The 24,259-nt window shown below is 41.2% G+C and overlaps 2 protein-coding genes across 3 annotated transcripts in view; one reads left to right on the top strand and one right to left on the bottom strand.

Annotated features, from left to right (window-relative positions):
• The window catches only part of TIMP3 (TIMP metallopeptidase inhibitor 3), a 38,958-nt gene extending 16,021 nt beyond the window's left edge, over positions 1–22,937 (top strand). Inside the window, exons 2-5 of the mRNA XM_086753800.1 lie at positions 10,949–11,031; positions 16,683–16,794; positions 17,493–17,614; positions 18,252–22,937. Of these exons, the coding sequence (XP_086609926.1) occupies positions 10,949–11,031; positions 16,683–16,794; positions 17,493–17,614; positions 18,252–18,449 (515 nt within the window). The 3' untranslated portion in view covers positions 18,450–22,937. The remainder of the gene's footprint in view (positions 1–10,948; positions 11,032–16,682; positions 16,795–17,492; positions 17,615–18,251) is intronic.
• Positions 1–24,259, bottom strand: part of SYN3 (synapsin III) — a 204,293-nt gene that overhangs the window by 106,090 nt on the left and 73,944 nt on the right. The gene's annotated exons all lie outside the window — the stretch shown is intronic.

The following is a 24,259-nucleotide window of genomic DNA, read 5'->3' as shown; positions in this document are numbered from 1 at the left end:
TTAGCCTCCAGGTCTTCTCATTACCTCTTTCATGAGATATCTCATATCATTCTTTTTAATTTTTTTTTTTAACTTTATTCCTGTAACAAATCAACACTGAGTTCTTCTGGTCTTTGATATTCCTTTAAAGGTCCGAAATGAAGGATGATGTTTTGGAACACAGTTATGACAGGCCACTACATGGGATCCTGGAAAGTTCTGGATAGGTGGGCAAATTGCTCAATGTGAAGTTTGCCCTGATATTGTTCTGACTTTGACCTGTATTCTAACTGCTAATTGTGGTACATGAGGTTGATTCAGGACTCCAGGATGTTTTCCACTTGCTTTAATGAACACTGAATCAGGATCTGAGTGCTACACCTGTCTTTACGTGGTACTCAGACTCCAGGGTAAAATTCTTCATGTAGCTAAGCTCAGCTACATAGTATTAATGACTGTGGTTACATAATAGACACTCATAAAATGGGCAATTAGTAAATTCCTTAAGCATTATGATAAACCAGAACTGTCGTGGACATGCCTCTTGAATGTGAACACCCTGCAGAGGCTGTCAGCTTCTGAACAATTTATAATGGCTCAAGAATGGTGACCAAAAGTACTGGCTTCTCACAGGAGAAATTGTTCGAATGTAGGTTTAATTCCAGGGTCCAGCAGGCCTAATAGTGCTACTGGGAACAGCAGAGCAGCACATAGAGACCTGACCTGGTTAAGTACGTATACCTCTTTGGCGTGGACAGCTGCTTAGCCTATCAGTTTAATACAAGTTTTCTAATGCAGGAAGGAATTTGCAGGCCCACCCAGTACCCTTGAAATCTATACATGTTCCCAAACAGTTCTTCCTCTCTAGCTCCTACGTGCAAAATTGAGTGTAAACCATGTGATCAGTGGAGTGCAGCCTCCTCACAGAATGCTGGCACCCGTCCCAGCTGGGCGAGGTGCTGAAGCAAGGAGAGTCCTCTGAATTAAGTTGCTGAAGCAGGGAGTGTCCAGGCCTGTGGCTTTTGATACTCCCTGTTTTGAAAGGTTTACACGAGCTGTCAGAGCTGCCCTATTTTTAACACACAGAAGAAAACTGCTTTCAGATGATCTCTTTAGCGGGGCTCCTTCCTCCTCCTCCTCCTCCTCCTGTTGGTCCATTTGGATGTGAGCTCCCAATGCATTCACGGATTGCACGGTGGGTTAAGAAAGACTAATAAATTGGCAGATTTGGCTCAAGAATTTTCTGTTGCCTCCTTGAAAAGTACAATGATGAATTTCTTATGCTTGCTAACTCTGGATATTCCATAGAGGAAATCTAGCACTAAGGAGCAAAGACATACCAGTTCTATGTATCTGGCTTTGCAGATGTCTTGCTGTTACCTGAAATGCAAAGTAGCATCTACCAGGTTCAGCCCTACACATTCACTGTATAAACAGTTGAGTGCTGAATCAGAGATCTTTCCCCCTGCCTTGTCTTCTTGTGATGTATGCAAGCAGTTTCTTGTGTGTTTGGTGAAGATAGTGGTTTTGTTCTGAGAACCAGATATCAAGCTGCAACATAACAGCTTGCAGCTTGCACATCCTAGTAGAGGAACTTTTCTACAGCTTTGCAGGCTAAGGACTTTTATTTCCCAGCAGAACTGGAACTTTATGGGAAACTTGCAGTTAAAAAGAAAAAATAGAACACAAGGGTGCATCTACACTGCCTCTTCAGCCTCAAGTTTCCTCACTGTGTACAGATTTTGATGTACATGTAAAAGCAATGTCACTTGAATACTTGCAGCAACAGACATCATATTTGAGGACTATATGTTACCCTTGTTTAGGATCAACAGTGCTTTATTCTTTAAGCAGTGCTCATGACCTTGAGGCAGTAAAAGTTTGCTCCGTGTGAAACAGAATGAGATTTCTGTGATTGTAGTAGGTTCTTTAAAATACCACTTGATCCATTTTTAATCACTCTAGCACTCGTTCTTGTAGTTTATTATAATGATCTGTGGAAATGGAAGATCAGCCTCACTTGCAACTGTATCACTAAATCACAGGCAAAGGACATGTTTTCTCCTTGCAGAGGCTGCTTCCCCTCACTGTACTTCTTTAGGCAATTCGTCTCTCATCATATGCTCCAACTTGCTTTCCATGTTACTCCTCACTCGATGGGTTGGGAAATGATCAATGCCAGATGCACATTCCTTTCAGGCAGTAAATGCTCCTGCAGCAGTAAGCCATGTGGACCAGCTCCTTGTTTCATTAAAATCGCATATGGTTTCTGTTTGCCCCTAATTAGTCTCGCTTCAGCTCTGCCATATTCTGAGTGGAACGCTTAGACCTGTGGCTCCTTCCAACAATTCCAAAGAGCTATGAGAAACCAGAGCCTTGTCTGTCTCAGCATGGCCTTCCCTCATCCTGTGTGTACCATGTCCAGAAGTACTTGATCTGGAAGTGAGAACTGAGTTAAATCTTATTGCACAAATCTTATATAGACCAAAAGAGAATGTAAAAGGGGTTTTCAGCTCAGCATTGCTTGACCAGCTTTGAGTCAGATGCTTGTTATTTTTATCCACTGTTGTAAGCTGGCTTTGGAAGCGCTTTTGTCCAGCACTGCTAACTTTGGCTGAAAGCAGTTTGTTCTTTGGCAGTTGTCAGTGGCACAAAATGAGGCAAAACATGCTCTGCTGAAAGCATCCCTTGGAGAGAGGTGCAAGGTGCCACTCTGCTGCGCTCTGTTCATGAGGCACTCCCCTCCCCTCCCTCCACTTGCATCACTTCTCCGTCCTTTACTCTGATACTTGCCTACTGCCTTTTGCCTCTAGCCTGAACTCGGCTTTCAGTAACCACTTTAAAAATACTTAGGTGAAAAGCTTAAAAAAAAAAAAGGCTGCCAAAAAGGAGACAGAGAAATGGCGAGTTGGCAGGAATGACATTGGTTTCCCTTTTTATTTTACCAGAGGTTTCTCAAAGCTGTAGGCATGTTTATTGTGTAGTCTGCAGTGTCTCTGTTTGCTTACATCTTTAGCAAACCTACCATGTTTTGTTGATGCAAGGTGTGAAACTAACTTAGTGATGCGTGTAACTCTTGTGACTCAACTAGCTACACTCTGTGCCTGTTCTAGCTAATCTCCTGGGCCTCCCTGGCTTCCCTGTATTTAGTAGGTGTAGTAGCTAGTAACAACAGACATTGGTTGTTTTCTTTTTTTTTTTTCTGCCTTTAGCTTCTCTGTGTTTTTCACAAGGTGTTTCCTGAAGCTGGTCTCTCTTGGCATGACACATACAATCTATACACAGATCTAAAAGATTCTACTTGTCAATGGATATAAATGCGTTTTAGATCCCTCATTTCTTCCTCCTTCTTTCAGTCTTTCCTCCATCATTTGAACAGAGTATCTTGTGTATGATGGGAAAGCAAGGGAGCTAACATCAGGAGTTAGATGCAGGGGCAGTGCTGGGCAGCTAAAGAGCCTTCAACCAAATTGCATACAGGAACCTGAATGAAATGTCTAGAAAAGAATTTGCAGTTTCTTATCTAACAGAGACCTCTCCTTTCCCTATGATTCTAATGTATTTCAAAGGGAGCTTGGCTTCCATAAGGTGAGATGCACCATATGAGGAGGGAGAAAAATGCTTGCTACTGCTGCCATCAGAAAAACTTGGTCTAGTTAATAAGGTACAGGTGAAATGCCAAGCACAAACCAGGTTCTGATTGTTTTTTTGCGATCTTGCATCTTTAATTTGTGGTCTTGTTGGGAGGATTAACTTTCTCACAATTAAAGCCCTTCTAGAATAGCTTATACTTTTTGAAGTGGTAGGACATCTCATGCAATCATAGTCTTGTATGACAGAGTTGTATCACTCCTTATTTTGCAGTGTTGGAAGTCAAGAAGTACCATGTGTTGTGCAAACAGTCTCAGTGGCAAGGAAATCTGCAGGGATCGGAAACATAATTAATATTTAGCAACTTACAGGTTGCCCAGAGAAGTGGTAGATGCTGCATCCCTGGAAACATTCAAGGCCAGGTTGGATGAGGCTCTGAGCAACCTGATCTGGTTGAAGATGTCCCTGCTTCTTGCAGGGGGCTTGGAGTAGGTGATCTTTAAAGGTCCCTTCCAACCCAAGCTATTCTATGATTCTAACTGCAATTGTTATCAGTTGTTTTAGACAGAGCTTGGGCCTGGGTGAAGCCATTAAATAGCCTTTCACTTTTTTTGGTGGTCTTCAAACAGCCTTGCTATGCCACAAACAAGGAAAGTTTTTTGGATCTGTAAAACAAAGACCAAAACTAAATGTCCTAGTTCTGGTTAGAAAATGGGAATATCTGTGTGTCTTGCCATCCTGTTTTTATTTAAGCTTTTATTGTTAGTCAAAGTGTTCCAACACACTTGCTGAAATAAGCACAAGTCCTTTCCAATGTGATATTTATGTGGCAACTGTCTGACTGGTAGAGGTGACTGGTGTCAAGAAGGTTCAGACAGTGTTCCTCAGAGCACTTTGAAAAGGCAAGAGGTCAAGATTTGGACTGCCAGTAATGGGAGCTAGTTTGCTGGTGAGGGGTATGAGAGTAAAGCAGCCAGCAGTGAACCTCTTCATTACCTTTTTTTTTGCTTTCTTGATGAGGTTCTCTGGTGATGCTGTGTAGCAGCACAGCTGGATTTGGCTTCTTCCAAGACAAAGCAAAAGAGGTTTTCTTTGCTTTTGTGGCATTGGCTGGAGGTCATGATGGAACGAGGTGAGAGAAAGCTCCCCTATTGTATTTCTTCATCCTTCTCACGCTTTGCAAGAAGGCTTCAAATTTCATACTCTAATTTGTAAAAGAATTCTATTTTGGTTATGTAGGAGGAGGTGACTTTCAGTACAAACAGAAAATCAAACAGAGTGGAGACTTGTATCTGTTTTTTTTCCCTCTTCATGAATCCCCAGCTGTCATCAGCATTTTCTCCTCTTGCTGTGGAAGTGGAGGAATGGGTGAGAGGTTGCTTTCTTGTCCCTCTTCCAAAGCAAGCTCCACCCACTTGCTCCTCATACAAACCTGCAGACAACAGGCAACTTAATAGAGCTTCCCAAAAGGCTACGAATAGCTGGGCCAGACTTCCAGTCCAAAGGACACAATCCACTTGTAGTTAACATCCTCTGCTATTAGGGAGGCCAAGAGTGTTGGTAATAATTGTTAACAGATCTCCCAAGGGGTGGGAAAAGGAATGCAGCTCGTGAGAGAGAGTGAGCAAGACAGAGCAATTCTGTCTTTTTAGCAGCATCATCAGCACCAATGCTAGAAAATCTGTGTGTAAAAGCATCCAGTCTTGATCAGGTTAGGAGACACTCCCATAAACAAATACCTCAGTAGTGTGCTAGGTACACTCAAGAGTCTTAAACATACCAGCTGCCTTAGCCCTGCGTGCTGTGAGCCCTCCAACCCGTACCAGCACAGTAAGGAGTTTTTGAGACAGGCTGAATGAGAGAGCTGCTGGTAAAGGTGGTAAAAAGTGAGTCTTTGGATGAATAAAATGGCAGCCATCCTCCTTGGCATGTCCTGTGTCTAGTGTTAAGGTAGCACTGCCAAGTGCGCTGTTCCATTGGAGGCTCTTTTTGCTGTCCAGTTCTTGGTGTAGTCAGTTGCCTCAGGATAGGAGCCTTTCTTCAGCCTCCTGGCCACGTTGCTGCTCCCCGTATGTTTTATTTTTCCGCTATTTGGATGTCAAAGAATGGACTGGGAGAATAACTTGTCCCTTGTGTCTCCGTTAGTAAACAACATGAATCCTCCACATCTTTTACTTAAATGCAGTGAGCATGCATCTCAGCCAAACCTCTCACTTGAAAGTACTCATATTTCACAGCAATAAAATAAATCCTTGAAACAATAATGAGAAGTGTAACATTTGTTACTCTCCTGAGCTGTTCATGGTAATTGGTCACAAGGGAAATGGGTTTGGAGCAAATCCTGGTCTCTAAAGGGTGTGTGCCTCCACTTAGAATGCTGTTTATGGATGACAACCAGCCCGCTTGCATGAAAGCATCTGGTTCTCATGGTGCAGCTGGGCATGTAACTGGGATTCGCGTGTACCACCGCCCTCTTGTTAAGGTAAGTTTTTTGACAGTGTCACCATCTAGTGGCTGGTCCCGATGAAGGACACAGGCTGGGCTGAACTAAGACGGTTGATGCCTTTGCTTTTCAGTTGGGGAAAAAGAGCTACTACGCATGTAATGGCTAGTGTGTGCCTGAATGAAACGACTTGGTAATTACAAGTCTCTTCACCATGTTGGCAAATGCTTGCCTTAATCTCACACGTCCACTTCCCCCACATTGGGCATTGCCTGTTTGTCTACTCTTTCCCTCGTGCAAAGAATGCCCTTTGCTATCACAGCTGTAAACCCAGTGTCCTCTTCTGCTTCATATCTTACATTTAGGCCTATTCTTCATATGAATCCTTGAGAAAATGGACACAGAGTAAAGAATAAATTTAGAGTACTTGAGTTAGATATGTGTGCATTGAAAGTGCTTATAGGGCCTTTTTCCTCTATGCTCAGTCTGATCTGTTTGCTTTTATAAGACCTCACCCAGTGACATTTGGAAGAAGATGTAAGTGATTGTTTTGTGTGTACATGAAGATACAGAAAGTTTGTACCATGCTAGAGATGCCAGTGAAACACAAACCATTAGCTCCTTGCACTATACTAATCCTGTGGCAAATCTGAGTCATCTCTGTTTTCCTAAGCACTGAGGTCGTTTACATTAAAAATTAAAAAAAAGGCAAGGAGAAAGAATGTTAAATAAAGAATGGTTAAATATGTTAACCATTTGTGATACGTTGTTAGGTGTATTTCATGAATTCTCACACACAGCAATACAGCAGGTTGTTATTTCTTTTTTGAATATCAACTAAGTATCTGCTTTTCTTTCTCTCTGTTCTCTCCATGTCCTTAATTGTGTTGGTGCCGAGAAGCAACTCCTATGTTTTCTCCTCTTTGAATCACGGTATGGCTGCCATGCTTATCTTATCAAGATTTATATCCTCATCTAATTTAACTTTTCATAAGTAATTACAAATCACTCATGAGACCTTGTCAACTGCTCCAGTCCCACAAAGTGACCCGACCTGAAACCCCAAAGTACTGAGAAACATTCATCTCTGTATTTTCATAGGCAGTACTTCAAAGGATTTGTGGTTTAAAAATATGCAGCTATTTTGGTGACCACTTGTGTGGGATAAAGTTTCCCATCAGTAATAGCAGGACTGTAATAGAGCTTCATGGAGAAAGGAGGAGTTCAGGAACAGTCACAGCACCTTTTTTCTCATTCTGCTCTAGCAGTAGCAGTCCCAGAAGTAAACAATTGACTTCTTTAACATAACATGGACTTAATTTGCAGCAGAAATACTGTAAAGTTCTGATACTTTGCAGAGGATGAAAGATTCCTCTGGCAAGCGTGTATGGCCCCATCTCAGTTAGGAATAATGTTCTTTGTTTTGACCAGGTGTGAAGAGTGGTACATCAGTGTAACTGGTGAGTGGCAGTTTGAAGGAGCAAAGACAGGAGCTGGGAAACATGTGACTGCAGATCTGCAGCTTACAGCTCTGTTCTGGGCAGATTTACAAGTGTCTGTCATGCATGGAGGCTTAGGTGATGAAGCTGGACATGGAAGAGCAACCTCTAAGCAGTCCTGTCCATTCAGCATTTCTCTCTAGTTACCCAGGTGCACCTAATCCTCAGGGGGTGGGAATTTAGCCTCACAAAATACAAAGAGTAGACTTCAGTTGGGGTATCCTCTGCTCCTTGGCTAACAGCTTGACTTTTCATTTAATATGGGAAAAATGAGGCAGGATGGGTTCTTTGTTCATTCCTAGCTTTTTGGTAAAGGAAGGAATTTACCTAGAAAAGTTACCTTTTAGGTAATAATAAAGGCAACTTCTCTAAGATACAGAGGGCTTGATTTGATTACAAAAGGCTTGAAGTGATGGCCCACACTAAGGTTTTTACTAGTGAATTTGCTAGGACGGTGGTTGTTCTCTAACATTACTGGGGAACAATAATCTGAAAATACAAGGATTTTAGTCCAGTCACAGATCCTTCCACCTGCTTGCAAGGGTAGCATTACTTGAAACTGGGATGCTGTTACATGGCAGTGTAGATGCACATTTTGCATCTTTGGTCCTCTGGTGAAGCTGTTGATTAGTCCATAAATCAAAGTTGGTTTCTTTCTGAAGTGGCTGTGCTACTCTAACTCGAAGTTAAAGGGCTGCCAAGCTAGTAGTGAAGTACATGAAGAAAAAGAGTTTTTAGATATTTGTCAGCAATTGGGAATTGTGTCATCTTTTATGATAACCATGTTCTAATTTTGAAACCCTAGTGTTTTGTGATATTGCCTTTTAGTATATTTCTTATTGTTGTCAATAAAATATAAGTTTTCATTGTTAATTTTAGATGTGCTGGGCAAACACCAGGTTTTTCAATTTCAGTGTATCAGATATACAGTAGATTAAGATAAGACTTCTGACACCCTTTGCTATAGACTTCAGCATCAGTGAAGTGCCCTGGAATTCACAAAGCCTAAAGAGATTGTATTCTTTCTCATTCAGCCTCAGGCAGTCTGGTTTTTGTAGCTTCACTGGTGGTGGTGGTGGTTGGGGGCAACACATGGAAGAACCTAGTTCTTTAAGGATATTTGCAGTCCTTAAGGACATGCTTCAATGTGGCTAATAAATTTTTAAGAAGGGAGTAAATCAAAGTCTGAACAACTTGTTAAATAGCAGAATCAATAAAATTATACTGGCTTTTATACTGGCTTTTACTGCCATTGGATAATAGAAGTTTGAAAAAAAGAAAGAATGAAGTTTGACAGTCAGTGAATGAAGGTTTTGTTGGTCCTTGGAATCAAAGCCAGCAGAACTGTCTTACCTAGTTTATTTGACAAGTCTGGCTGAAGCACAGGATATAAATCAGAGCAGAGTTGGTTTGTCTTCGTTTCACACCATCCTCATGGAACAAGTTCCAGGAACTGGTGTGTATAACCAGACCTGTCTCTTCCTTTAAATCTGTTCTTCAGATTATTCAGAAAGCTGGGACAAGCTTTTTGCCTCATTAATTCGGTCTAGGTAGTGAACAAAAACTTAGCCGCCTCTTTTTCTCATTTCTTCCAGTGGGCTTCTACAGCTGATTGAAACCTAAATCAGTTAAGAATCAATGAGATGCTTGTTTAATATCCTGTATACCTAGCAAAATGGTTCCCTGAACTTTGCTGCTTTTAGATAGTGCTATAATGCAAATAATGGCTTGTTGCGTTTTCCTGCTTGCAGAGGAGTACCTCCACCTCTTAGTCTCCCTTTCAGGCCTTCTTGCTTTTTAATGAATTGTTTTCTGTGATGCATCAATACGATGCATTCAGCAAAATGCAGATGAAATACTGGAAAAGATTGCTGTTGAAAGCACTCCCTCTGTCCTGTTGTGATGAAGACCTTCATAGGCTCAGAGGAAATGATGTATGTGGTCAGTTTTAGTTGCTGGATTTCAGTAGTCTGGAACCTTTGGGCCATATATTCAGCAGAGGTGCGTTGTTTGCAATGTTGTACTGGTATAAGCTTTATGCAAAAGTATCTGATGTCTACTTTTCCACAAAACAGGAGTTTCTGGGGGATTTATATATAACTATTACACTGTCAGTCGTGTTATGAGTATGTTGCGTTCTTTGGATTATTCTACTATTTTCATAGCCCTTGCAAGGAGAAGCTTAATGAATAAGGTTTTATGTAAGACTTGCATGATCATGTTTCTCTTGATTGGAGTTTTGAGTTCCTTGTTTTGTTTGTTGTGGTTTTTTTTTTTTTTTGTCCTGTTGTTTTTATGAGTGGCATTTGGGGTACAGAGTTTTCTAACAGCGATCCTTATTCTTCCCAGGATTGGTTGTCTTCAATCTCATTTTCTGCAGCCCTTGTGAAAATTAAGCCACTTCTGGTGCTTGCGTAACTGGACGCGATTGTTCTAGAGGAGTGGACTTTAGCTGAATAATGTCTGCTCTATCACTAAGTTTTGCTCCTCTACTGAAATGAGCAGGTGATTGCAGAACTTTTTCAAAGAGGATCAATGGAACAGTAGGGTTTTCTTGTGGAATGCCCCAAAATAGATGAGCGGGAGAACTCTTCATTAAGCGCTGACTGTAAACTACCCACTAGATCCATCTGAGGGACCTCAAAATTCTTATCTATGATGGCTTGGGCTCAGTTGGCATTGCTGTGTTGCGTTTGTGGTACAATGGAGGTATGCTGCGTGCAAGCACACACACACACTGCTCCTTAGTACCCATGAAGAAATGAGGTGTAGTGTACATGAGGTCTGATGAGTCATCTTCAGTTTATCTTCCAGGTGGCTTCTGGCTGCCCTGGCAGCTTTAGATGTGTGCTTAATGGTTGCTGAACAATCTGGTTTTGCACAGTAGCGATTTCAAGGGAGCCGTTTGTTGTGAGTTTTGTGGTATCTGAAAGGTGACAGCTGTAGTGAAGTCCCCAGATATGGGATATTCCAGTGGACTGCACGGTATTGTTGTGGTTATTGGGAAACAGAAGCTGCCTTGGGCACTCAAAGAACAATTTAAAATGCTATCTTGTTGAACATCATTCTGTAAGTTGGGAGTTCAGACATTAATTACGAACTTCATCCTAGTGGTTTTGTGCAAAGATTTTAACCTGTCTTGGTCCCAGCTATAGTCTGCTTTGCAGATTTCAGTGAGATTTCAACATAAGTAGTGGTTGTTCTTGTTCTTCACACAGAATTAGATTTCATGTAAATAAATACTTGCTCCGGCATCCTGTTTTATGTGCCTTCATTGTGTGTCAGATTTAGAATAAATTGAGAGGAAGGTTGGCCTGCAGTTTTGTTTTATTTTACAGGATAATATATTGAAGTGGCTTTCTTGAAGTGGAGGGTCTAGCCTAAATGTTCTGTAAAGTTCCTTATAATTTGTTGTATTTTTCCTCTCTTGTGACAGTGATCCGAGCTAAAGTTGTGGGGAAGAAGCTCATGAAAGATGGACCGTTTGGAACGATGCGATACACTGTCAAGCAGATGAAGGTATGTTTGCAGATATTTCACATAGGCTTGTAGATATGATAATGATTTTAATTAATATGTAATAACAAACAGAGTTTGCATACTTTTCATATTGGTCAGCCAGAATGAAAGGTAACCAGCAATTGGTAGAAATTTGCCTGGAGAAGGAAAGAAGCAGGAAGAGGTCATTCCTGACATACAATGCTGAATACCTGAATTCTTCCTTTATTTTTAAAATTTCTGGAGTAAAAGATGACAGCCTTCTCTACTTACTGGAGTCCTGTTTGTGTTCAACATACAGTGTCAGACTGTGGATATACAAGCTTTCCCATGCAGCGCTTCCGTTAAATTCAAGATGTGGCGGTGGTATGAGGTGGGCCAGCCTTGGGAGAGTGGTCTTTCGTCTCTTCTTTCCTTGCATTCTTTGTGACCACCAGTTAGACCGATGGCATTTTTTTTTCCACGTACAGAACAAATGAAACTCATATAGTGAAGTCTTTATATAAAGCTAAACCAAACACTGTAGCTTTCAAATATGATCAGCTCAGAGGAGCTGTAAAGTACTGACTCTGAGATGAAAAGAGGGAGATCTATGCTGTTGCTTGGTTTCTCTAGTTCGTCTCTTCAGGGCTCTAATTCTTTGCCGCATAAACTGCATTCAACCTGCTGCTTTGGACTTAGGTTTTTTTTTTTTCTTAAACTGATCTCTTGTTATGTAATGTTAAAAATGAGCCCTAGATTGTTTTTCTTGGCTATGCCATTCCAGTCATAAGACTGGTTTATGTCTTTAAAAAAAAAAAAAGGGGGGGGAATGGAAAAGCTTGGCGGAGACTGCAGAAATCTGAAACATATTAGACAAAGTAAAGGTTCAGAAAAAAACAGTCGCTTGCCTGCTTCATAACAGTAACTCTCTTTATAAGGCAGTTCATAGCTAAGCACGAAAGCTGGGAGGAGGAGACGCAAAGCCTGTTTCATAAGCTGTCGCAAAACCGCACATGTAGCCAAATCTGGTCCTGGCACGGCTCTTCCACTGAAGTAGAATGCTTGCACTTTGAATAAGAGGGAATGAGGTGCTGGGCTTACTAATTTCCTTAACCTTAAAATTTTCTTTTTAAGACTCGAAAGGAAATATATATTTGTTGATTAAATTGTGTTTGTAAAAGAGGCAACTGGTTAGGTTGGCAACAGTGAGACAATACTGCCACTTTTTTTTTTTTTTTTTTTTAAATGGCTGTCACGGGCTTCATCAGGCTTGCAGCACTCTATGCTTTTCTTGTCCAGTTTTGTCACTCTCCAGCTCAGCAAGTGTACCCCACTTCACGATACTACGATACTACTCTATGCCTGCTACATAGATGGCAGACTGGTGAAATGCTGCATTGCACATTTAACTGTGACCTTTGGCAGGAAGGAACCTGAAGCAGTCAAAGCGCGCAGTAGAACTGGAATGTCCAGAGGACATAGTTCTCGATAAACAAACAAACAAAGTGTCATCTTTGAAACGCTGCTATCTTTCTGCTGAGCATACAGACTTTGGTATAAAGAGAGATTCAGCTCTATACAGTGGGGAACTCAGAATGACACAGCAAATCTCTCCCTTGCTCACCCCAATGAAAGCTGACTGTCCTCCTGCTGAAAAGAAAACTGAGGAGGCCTATGGCTCTACACAGCTGCATGGGAACAACTCTGAAGATAAAACCAACGCGTCAGTGTTTTTTGGCCACCTAAAAACCCATCTGCACCTGCAGATGAAAAATAAGCAAGCCATTTAGTCTGTCAATATGTACTGAATGGCCTGTGAAAAGCATTGAGAGCCTTAAAAGGCAACAAACAATCTTTGTGTTTCTTTCTTTGGAGTTTGCTGTGGCTGGTTCTTGCTCTCACTAATGCTCCTGAACTTCTTGCTGAATTTCACAACTAAACCAGCTTGGGGCCTGAACTGAAGCACAAGGTCAGCCTATAGGCACAGAACAGTGCCAGGCTTTCTAGTGTTGTCTGAACAGGCCTTGTGCTTTTTTAAGCACCCTCTGCCTCCCCCCCACTGCTTTCTCAAATAATATAAGAATATTTCAAGCTCACATGTCAGAAATCTGGACAGGACTGATCTAACCCCTGCATGCTCTGTGATGTTGTGGTACATTCTGAGAATGGCCCAAACCTATTTCAGGAAACTGCAAAGGAAACAAGGAGATAATATATTTCTACTTGGTGTACACAAACAGTCCTGGTTGACTATGGCAGCACTCTGCACAGGCTGCCAGAAGCAAGGAGGCTTTCCTTGGTTTGTTGCTAATCTGTAAAATGAGTCTAAGGGGTGAAACCTGATAGTCCCAAGAGTAGAGAAGTGGGGTGGCATTAATTTAGTTTAATTTTAGATAGACTAAAATGAGGTGTTGTGTCTTTCCTGCTCTCTTGATTGTCAATGAAGAGAGACAGGAACCACTAACAGGTAATTTAGCCCACCAGTTGCAGATAGCTATTTTAGGATGGGCTGAGTTGTTCTGGAGGTGCCTGTCCTTGACGTTTGACTAGAGAGGATGCCTAATTCATATGAAGTGCCTAAATTTTAGGTAGCTGAAGGTTAGGCAAGATGACTCCAAACCTTGGTATGTAGTGCGACCTCATATGGGAGGGGTAGAGGGAGGAACGTCGTATCACAGGGTAAAGTTAATCATGCAGCAGGAACCACCACAGGATTTGCATGTGTGTTTCTGAGGCAGTATGGGAGCTGCTAAGGGGAATGCTGATACAGCTGGAAATAGAGCGGCAGTAGCAGACACCACCATGTGACGCTTGCTAATACTTTGTTCCCTGTCATTATGTTTCTGAAAATACACATTTGTGGCGACAGGAGGACTCTGAGGGTAGCAGTTAGTAGAGAGGCTAGCTTTATTGGTTGGTTTTCTTCTGACTAGTCTAATAGCACTTCCAGGACATCTTGTGTATCCAAAAATAATGTCTAAGGTATTGTTTTCTTTGTTTTGAAAGAGAGCATCTGTAGAAGATTCCCCCTTGCCAAGTTTTCTTTTTCCTCCCCTGAGAACCAAGGTCATGGTGAAATTTTCTTAAGTCACCAGAGGATGAAGCAGGGCCTGTCTGCCTCCAGCACTGAGTCAATTAGTGTCACTGAGAGGTGAGCTGAAGTGCTTTTTGAGGGTCTGAGTATGCTTCCTTCAGCAACCCTGACAGTGCTGTCCCTGATAGTAATGTGAACAGGAACCTAGGTCCAGGAGTCAAAAACCAAACCCCAGTTCAGCATCACTAGTTACTTCATAGGCAGTCATGTCAAGCCTGATGGCCCAGGAGATGCGAGGAGTGATGACTGTAATGGTCCTGTAGGAAGGCCCCAAACACCTTCTTGGAGGAATGATTAGTCTAGCTTGTAGCCCTTTCTGGAAAGGTGAGAAGGGGCTCAAAGCGTGCCTGTGCATGTGTAGAGTTTATAGCACAGATACTTAATTAGCCCAACACTACTGGGAGCTTAGTACTTTGAGTGACAGATCACTTGTACCACACATGCACAGCATACAGCTCTCTGCAGCATAGATAATGCACTGCCTGGAGAGACTGGGCATCCCCAGCTGTTGTCTTAGCTAGTCTTATCTGCTTAGATACTGGTATCATAGCTTCTTGCTGCAACGCCCACTAGAATGGGGTCTGAGGCAAGGCAGGGCTGTTCTACAGATCAGGAACAAAAGTGTGCTGAAGGCTAAATAACTCATCCAAAGACAGACAGGATGCCTGTGCCAGAATCTAGATCTCCAGCTGTCTTGAGTAGAATTGGAAAATCTGAGTAGATTCATCCCATACCAAGAAAACTGCAGAGATAAAGTAGGGATTAGGCAACGTTTGGTTTTTCCATATTCAGTGTAAGAATATGCTCTTTGCTCACTTATGGACACAATGGTGTGCTCCAAACATTATCTGTGAGCTTTTGTCCATGCAGTATGATTAATTTGTAAAAATGCTTTCTTTGTATGTTTTCTGGGCGTAGAGGGAAGGCTGGAAAAGACAAACCCTTTAGCATATCTTTTACCATACACAGCAGTGCTGTTACTGAATTGTGATATGGTTATAAGATTATGCTGATTGGGGTAATATAACTAAGGAGAAAAACAAACAAAACAAAACTGGCACACATTCTATGGATGCTGAGAAGATAGTTTGACATCTCATCATAGAAAAATTAGTGGTATTTTAAAATCCTTTTAAACGCAGTATCTGGGCCTAGCATAAAATCCATTAAATCAACAGACATCCTTTCACTGACTGGTATGAATCAAGCCCCTAACACCAGAAAGAATAGCAGTGATGCATTCTGTAAAAGAAGAAGGTTTGTCGATTTTAAAGGAGGGGGGAATAATGAAAGATAAAAAAATGGAGACGCATACCTGGGGATAATAGGGGACTTTAAGAAATAGAATACATCATGGAGGAGAATACCACTGCTCAGGTGACACAGCAGCAAGGACCTATATCTCTGGGATCGTTTGGGATGTTTTTTGCTCTTTTGCCTCACTTTAATATTTGCAGTTAAACTGAATGTGAATGTGCTCTATATCAATAAACCTGATAGAGAAAAGGATAGGCTGGGAAATGCTATGAAACTGTGATTCTCTCTGACTCCTATTGTTTTCCTTTATTGGTCATTCATACAGTTGGTGAGGAAGAAAAAGAGACCAAATACTTTGAAAAGATAACCAAATTTTAAAGATGAAAGTTGGAGGAAAATAATCCTCAGTGTTTCAAAATTAGGTCATGTTTTATTTGGTCTGATGTACGCATGCAGTGGTTGTTCCATTGCTATGCAAAGACTTCATTATGCTCCTAACAGGCGTGCATGAGTTTCCCTAAATTGCAGCGGTAAGGTCAGGTCAGATAGGGACACATGCTAATTTCTGACTGAATCCAACTGCCAGTAGATCTGTGGGTTCGTATTTCCATTAAACTGAACTGCATGTTGGCTTTCACTTAAGAAAGGTTACGAAAAAGGAGAAGGAGCATGGAGGAATTATGTATATGTGATATTTTCTCTATGGTGCCCATCAGCACCAGGCTAATTTTAGGAGATGGGGTAGAATTCTATTTCTGCATTCATTTAGTTAGAGAAACATCAAATCCTTGCTAAGGTCAGCAGGAGTTACGTATGCTAGGTGTTTGAGAAGGAGGTGTCTGGCTTGATGACTTAGATCAAGTGCCAAAGGTTTGAAACTCTTACAGCAGCAACACTGGAAAATAGGGTCATTGTTTAAAAGAAAAATCCCTTAGTTCAGAAGAAATAGCTTAAATCATATGAAGGAGAAAGAATCCAGACTTGAAGCAATTTAATTTCTCCCTAATTATGAGCTATATAAAGAAAAAAAAAATCAGTATGTTGGCAGAGCTTATAATGTTGGTGCTTTGCTAACTCAGTGCCACTGGAACTAATGCAAGTAGGGAAAAGTGGTCCCTGAGCTGAATTGCAATGGCTTGTTAACAGGTGGGCATTCTCTACCAGCAGATCTGGTGGGGAGACTTGCATCAGAGTCCAGCTTGTGCCATTAGTCTTTCATATTTGCAGACCATGGAAGTTCACTGCTTGCCACCACAGTCTAGGAACATAGATTATAAATAATCTAAGTGAAAAGTTATAATCTTAAAATAACTCACAGCATTTTTGTTTGTTTCTCTAGATGTACAGGGGCTTCCAGATAATGCCACATGTTCAATACATCTACACAGAAGCTTCTGAGAGTCTTTGTGGAGTCAAGCTGGAGGTCAACAAGTACCAATATCTGATTACAGGTAAGGGACAGTGTACTTCTTCATAATCGAAAGCTCTTCTGCTCTGTACATATATCCGCTAAAGACATGGGCAGCTGTGTAGACAGCTCTATAGGCAGCTTCCCAAGTGTTAAGATAGCCAACCGTGTTTTGGTGTTAAGTATTCTTTAATGCTCAAAGCCATTTCACTCTTTAGATTTCCCTCTCTTTCCTGAAGTATCTCTGATACCTAGCCACATTGTGACAAATATACTCTATGACAGACCACAGCTGTCAGTTCAAACCTGAGCTGGCATGTCTGTCACAGGGAACAGGTTGCTACTCAGCTGCGCCAGAAATTGAAGATCCCTTTTGGAATAAGCTGGAGAAATGCAGGCTGCCAAGTTGGGGGGATGCGAGAAGATAGAAGTGTGACAGTTACCAAGTCTTGTTTCTAATGAAGGTGTCAATTCACTTAGTTTTGCTCTGTTGTTGAGAGGAGCTTGACAGCATTACTCACCTGCATGTTGTTGCTGGTGCTTATAGCTGTCACAACACTCCTAACGTACAGGAGTGCTGTAATCTTACTGGCCAGAGATTCCTGAACCAGTTAATAAAAAGAAAGCAGTTGCTGAGCAGTGACTGAAGCCAAACATATTGAGAGCATTAGCAGTCTCAGGAAATGAGAAAAGTGCTTGAGCTGAGAAGTGCTAACTTGTGACCATGTCTCTGTTTTCAAGGCCGCGTGTATGAAGGGAAGGTTTACACTGGCCTGTGCAACTGGTATGAGAAGTGGGACCGACTGACTCTGTCCCAGCGTAAAGGACTGAATCATCGTTATCATCTGGGCTGTGGATGCAAGGTATGTGCATCTCTAATTAGGTGGCATTAAGACATTCAGACCCTAGAATTCTGTTTCCCCTGGCTGGTAATACCAATGATGCTGGTGAACAGCCAGGAAGAGAAATGGAAGACAACAATTTTTACAGGGAAAAAGTAAAACCCAATGTAACATGGAGACTAGAGGAGAGATAATCAAATAAAAATGTAGAGTCTGTGCCTTTTTAATGCCCTATTGGAGTTAATTGGGGCTGGGGAAGGCTTTCAAAATCCACATGGAATTATTGGCAGGTGAATGAAATCAGGTACCAGAGACTTAGCAAGATATGTCCAGCTTTTTTCCTGTGTAAATATTTTGAGTGCTTAAAACCTCACAGCCTGGCACTGGCACTAAGATTTTGCAGGCCTTGGGCCATGAGTAAAAAACATAAACTCAAGATCAACTTTTCTGCACCTAAAAAGCCCTTTTGACTCTGGAATTACCTGTGTATGTGAAGCTAAGCACATGCTTACGTGCTTATTTAACTGAGGCTGAATTTTGGGTTAGTAAGCAAGGTTTGAGGGAGTGGAATTTTGAATCCCTTGTTTCTGGTAAAAAGACATTTTATATAATGTTGTTTTTCCATGTAGCCTTACCTGATTGCTCTTTACAATTGCAGATTAGGCCCTGCTACTATTTGCCCTGCTTTGCCACCTCCAAGAATGAGTGCATTTGGACAGACATGCTCTCCAACTTCGGCCATTCAGGACACCAAGCGAAGCACTATGCCTGCATCCAGAGGGTGGAAGGTTATTGCAGCTGGTATAGAGGATGGGCGCCTCCAGATAAAACGATAATCAATGCCACAGATCCCTGAGCACGCTATTCCTTCCTTATCTCCCCTCTCCCTTACTTGTGGCTGATCTTCCTTTGGACACTAACTCTTACCAGATCATGATGATGACAATGAAATTAGTGCCTGTTTCCATGCAAATTTTAGCACTTCGAACACTTAAAGAAAAGAAAAAAAAAAAGAAAGAAAAGAAAAAAAAAAAGAAAGAAAAGAAAAAAAAATCTGTGCTACCTTACTGAATTTGTAATCACCTTTTCCATTTTTTGATACCACTCATTTTGATCAGACGACATTTGAGAGCTTACTTTTGCACACCAGAGGGAAAAATGAGAGGAAAAAAAAAGAAAAAAAAAAAAAAAGAAAAAACATGGAGCTCTTGCTCTCTTACATGTATCATTAGCTGTAGCAACATAATCTCTATTTTTTTAGGAAAACAAAAATCTAAAAACTATGCCAATTAGGCACTGTATTCTTCTATGTGCTGGCTTCCTGTCACCCCTCCTCATGCACTAAGTGCTGAAAGTACATAGACAAATCTATTTGAAGGAAAACAGGTTTCATTAATCAGATTGGCAAATGGAACAAACTGAAAATAAACTCAGCCTAAGCTCTGGAAAAAAATACGTCCAAAAGAAATCCTCCTCTATGGGAGAGACTGGCAATGTGATTGACTCCAGCAGTGGGAGAATTCACCTGATGTGTCTGACCACATCATCTGGTAAAAGCATTATTGACTGATTGTCCTAGCTAATTCAGTCAGTGTGAATGCAACAGCACATCTAAAGTTCTGGCTTTTCCCAGAACAAGAGAGAGTATTTTGTATTTTTGTTGTTGTTTAAAAAACAGAAGCTCCATTCCCTATGTTCAGGGAGGTAAATCCACCTACAGTAAAGCAGATGAAGTGCTGTGCCATCCTGTTTTGAGCAGCATTGGCCTCTGAAATTTCTGCTGTTTAACTTCAACAACAGGACCAGCTTGTGAACATCTATCTTAAACCAAACACATGCAAAACTACCAACTGTATGTCAATCACATGGAAGAGGGAAAGGGGAAACTTGCTAGAGCTCTTACTATTAAAAAAAAAAAAATCATCTATTGCCAAAATAGTGTTTTACTGAACTAAGATGTATATACACATAATGACATAAGCTATTTTTGACAGGATGTCGATTTTTTTTTTGGTGTTGTAAACAAAAGAATGGTTTGATTATGTTTTAAAGACAGAAATATTGACATTCCAAGTCAGTGAGGAGTTTTTAAGATATTGAAGCTCCAGTGTTATCTGCAGTAGTTGCTACAGTCATTGTTTCCTCTGTATCTCCTTGCACCATGGTTCCTCCCCTGCAGCTACACAAGCTGCACTTGTTTATATAGTGGAAGGAAGTGGGGGGCGGGGGGGGGGTTGGGGGCTAGGCAAGGAAAAGTGGTCTCCTAATAAGTGCTGGCTGGGATCATAAAATTTCAGCTGCCCAGAGGATTCCTTCTGTGTCAAGTGCTGTATTTCCCTCTAGGCACTCTTAAGCATAGCTCTGTGCATGTGCTCATACCATGTCCTGCAGTGATATGGGAGGAGGAGCCTTACTGTCTTGTGCTTTGCTGTTGACTGGAGAAGTTTGGGTTTTTTTTGTTGTTCTATTTTGTTTTTTATTAAGAAAACTATAATATAATTTTTCTTATCAAATAAAAGTATTTTAAGTTTTAATGATGGTGAAGAAGGGGTGCTGACAAAATGGGTGACTGAGTTTTGGATGGGGAGGGTTCGGGCAGGGAGAAGATTATGCTTAACTTCATTTTTGTATTATTATGATTATTTATCTTAAGTTTCCATATATCTTCAGTTCATTCCACATAGAAAGCAGAGCTGCCACCAGCAGGAAAAAGTGTTGCAGTGATTCCAGCCTGGGGCAATACAGCATTTTACAGTCAGTGACCTCAATTACTGAAAAGTTGTTTGGGGCCTCTTTACCAAATGGAAAGGAAGGGGTGTCTGAGATGGGCCCTGATGTGTTTTTATGTTTCTTTCCCTACCAGAACTCTGCCAGACATATATCCCCTGAAATGCCCCATTTACTAGATGAATTGTTGCAGCAGAAAGCACATAGCTTCATTTTTAACATGAGCTAATTTAAAGGGCATTTTCAAAGAGTTGATGTAAGAGGTGCCTAGGTCTGCTGTGTATCTCTTTTTTTTTTTTTTTTTTTTTTTTTTTGAGCTGTTCTCAGTGGCAAAGCAGCACAAAAAAAACATTGAAAGTCTATTAGATTTTCCTGTGATTTGGGCTTGGAACACTTTTCAGAAGTCCTCTTCCCTGTGACTGCTCCTAAATTATGGATTGGAGATGAGAGGGAAAGCAGGGTGCTTCACAGCACCTATCATTATAGGATCAGGCAGTGGATTGCCCCTTCTGGCAGAGTATGGGGTTGGGCTTTGGACACAGTGGAGCAATCTGCTTGAGCCTTGCACTGCTGACAAAATCTCTGAGGATCACTGAGGAGAGGGAGGAGCCGGTCTCGCCACCCTCACCATTTGCATCGTGTGAGTTGGCATCACTGGAGATGGCTCTCCTCATGCTCAAGGCGACTCTGCAAATCTGACATCTGTTTGAACTACAGCCACTTTTCTTGGCTTTGGAAGGCTAAATGAAAATGCCCATCGATGCAGTGAAGTGTTGATTTGGATTTTCATTAAACTGCAGCTCTGCATATTTTAGCTGTCACTGATTCATTTAGCTAGCTGAGACATCACAGTATTGCACTCAAATTATTGTGAAAATATTTGCATTCTAATGCTATAAGGACTTGTGTCCCTGAGTAGGATATAACGTAGCTATATGCTTTGTAAACAACAAAACAGCAACCACATTACCAGAAAATGAAGCATGTTCCCATTGTATATTGCAGACAGTAAAATATTTGAGATGCAGACAGCTAGACCAGCAAGGGTTGAGATTTGGTAGCAAATCTTTCTCTTTGCTGTGTAAAGAAACAGTTGTTACTGCTTTTAAAAATGTGGAACCAAAAGGAGGGGGAAGAATCCAGTAAAAATACATTTCTTTTGGGAGGCTTCTTAATTTTGTTTCTGTGCATGCTATCAGGGACGTGTGTTTCTTGGGCCGAGCTTTAGCTTGTGCTTGCATTAAGCACCTGACTGAAGGCTCCCTTGAAGTAGGAGGGAGCCATTAAATGGATTGAACTGGCTCTAAATCAGACTCAGAGACTTCTTCTTCCTTTCCATCTGCTTTCCTTCTGTCCTGCTAATTCATTTCTGCCTGCCAATGGACAAAACTCTCATTACAGCAGATCATGCAATATGTGGGAACACCATGCATGGAGATGTGAGGAAGCAGGTGTGAGGTTCTCCCCAAAATGTTAGGCTGTGGAGAATAAATGGCTTGCAGCAGGACAAATATCTTCCTGTCACCTCTGACATGCTCCTCACTTCACACCATAACCTCTAAGGTTAAAGAGGAACTGTCAATGGCACAGCTCACATGAGCACAACCTTTGGGCATATACAGGATGAGGGTTTTTGGTTTTTTGGTTTTTTTTTTTTCCCCCAAATGCTCTAGATACACCAACATTATTAAAAGTACTTTTTAAAATGCATAGGTCATTTCTAGACTGTTGCTGTTTGCTTTCTTATTTATAGATATTTTTCCTTATTTGCTTGAGAGTATTTTCTCCTTTAGAATTACAAAACAAATATTGAAAATATATTGGAGCTTTAGGAAAGATTGGATTCGATTTTCCTTTTCCAAAGTGGAGAGGGTAGAGAGCGGGAGATCTGTGCATGGAGTACCTTGAATAAAGTCCTCTTGTGAGAGGCTTCCCCCTCCACTGTATGGGACAAACCTGCAATTGTAGGTCTAAATTTTCCATGTTTTGAAGACTTACATGGTCCTTTAGGTAGGACTTTTCTAAAACCTAAATACATCACCATATCCCGTTCATACTTGGCCAGAGTGAAATGCTACCTCACGGTGATGGGAAACATACTGTTTTTCCAGTAAGGACTGTTTGAAGTAAAGGCCTCCAATGGGAACAAGTTTTCATTCTTTCAGATGTCTTTGAAAGTGTATTTCACTTATAATGCATTTTATAGCTTAAAGGGCAGAACAAAATTTAGGGAACTGCAAAAATTTTTTGTCTTTTTTAAAATAAATGTCTTTTGGGGCTACCAGTGTTGAGAAAAATCCACTAAACATTTGCTGCTGCTTTGCCTGTACTGGCTTCTGCTTTTCTCTGCTGCTGTCCTTCTTTCATAGAGCCACTCCACTGTTCCTGATAGTCATGGAAACTTGGGGAGGGAACCAAACCCGTGTGAAAAATCTTGTCCAGAAGGAATGTATTTGTTGCTAAATTTTCTAGCACTGTTTACAGTTTTCCTCCATGTTATTTATAAATTTTATATTCAGTGAATGTATATTGTCTTTTAAGGTAATGTTGCATAATGTTCACTTTTTATAGTGTCCTTTTATTCTAAACAGTAAAGTGGTTTTATTTCTATCACAGACATTCTGTCTCTGCTTCACTTATGTTAGTTTCTGTCCACTTCAAATGTACACAAATGGATTTGCAAGTGGATTTATTCATTTCCTTCTCTTTCTTGATACCGTTTTATGGGGCCCAAAGCCGATATTCCACCTCTGGCAGTTCTTGCACTTTGGCAAAGAACCCTCCAGCAGTCTCTCCCTCTTTTTAAGAGATGATCTCTCTAAGAATTGTTATTGGAGTCGTAAGCCCAGAAGAAGCAAAAAATCGCTTTTGAAGTTAACATATCCCACTTGTTAACTGGCCATAGGGGGTCACTATGGAGCAAGGCAGTCATGGTGGCTGTCATGTAGCACAGGTAGGGCCTTGGAAGAACAGTTGCCAAATTGCTCTAATTTCCAGTAAGCTGATCACTGGGGGGATCGGGTACGTCCCAGTGGCAAAGGAAAGAGAGGTTCACCTTTTGGGTCTTTTCTGCTGCGAAATGTCTGAGCTTTGTGTCTTTTCTTCAGGTTTACTGATTAAGGCTGGTTAAAAATGCCCTGTTGTCATGAGAAGGAAGCTTCAGAGAAAGAGTCCTTAACTAAATTAAAACGCTCACAAAAATGGGCCTACTGTTAGAAATTTCCTTTATCTCACTTTTACTTGAGGAAAATCTGTGCTCTCTGCACGGATAAAAGAACAAAACAGATTTTTAAAAATCTGTTCTAAGTTTAATCCAAAGGTTTAGAAAGTAAGCTTTGGAAAGTTTTAGACATAGAAGGATGAGGATCTCTTATGTGAGAACTTCTTTGCTTAAAGAATATCACATTGCAAAGAGGTAAAACCATAACATTAGTTATAAACACTTCCAGGGGGCCAGCCGTCAAAGGACCATGGCATATATTACAAGTGCTAACTGGTGCAGCTTGAAAACGCCTCCAGGAAAGGCAAGAAAAAGAGTGAGAAAGGGGGATCGTTATATTCTGATCTGACACATGAAGAAGCTGACACACAGTGGGCAAGCAGCTTTCACAGGTATTTGGTGGAGTGATGAGTGCAATGGAGCTTGCTTGGCTTAAGCACTTGCCCTCTCAGCCTCTCACAGCCCAGGATAGTGTGAAGATGCATCTAGAAGAGATCTTGAGAAGTTACATAGATTCATTTTGTGAGGCAGACACCCCCCGGCACCTGGAAAGGACTGGCCTGAATTTGCCTGAGTGGACTGCTGCTTGTGTAAATGTTTGGAAAGTGACTGATTTAAACCAGATTACTCAAGCTTGCATATCAACAATAGTGTTTGTGTTCACATGAGATTATCTACAGTTTAAAAATGTTCCTGTGTTCTTTTGGAAGTAAGCAATA

This window comes from Chlamydotis macqueenii, chromosome 1 (genome assembly GCF_036417535.1).
Source record: "Chlamydotis macqueenii isolate bChlMac1 chromosome 1, bChlMac1.mat, whole genome shotgun sequence".
NCBI lineage: Eukaryota > Metazoa > Chordata > Aves > Otidiformes > Otididae > Chlamydotis > Chlamydotis macqueenii.
The sequence above is the reverse complement of the archived record's forward strand: the minus strand, read 5'-3'. Positions and strand labels throughout refer to the sequence as shown.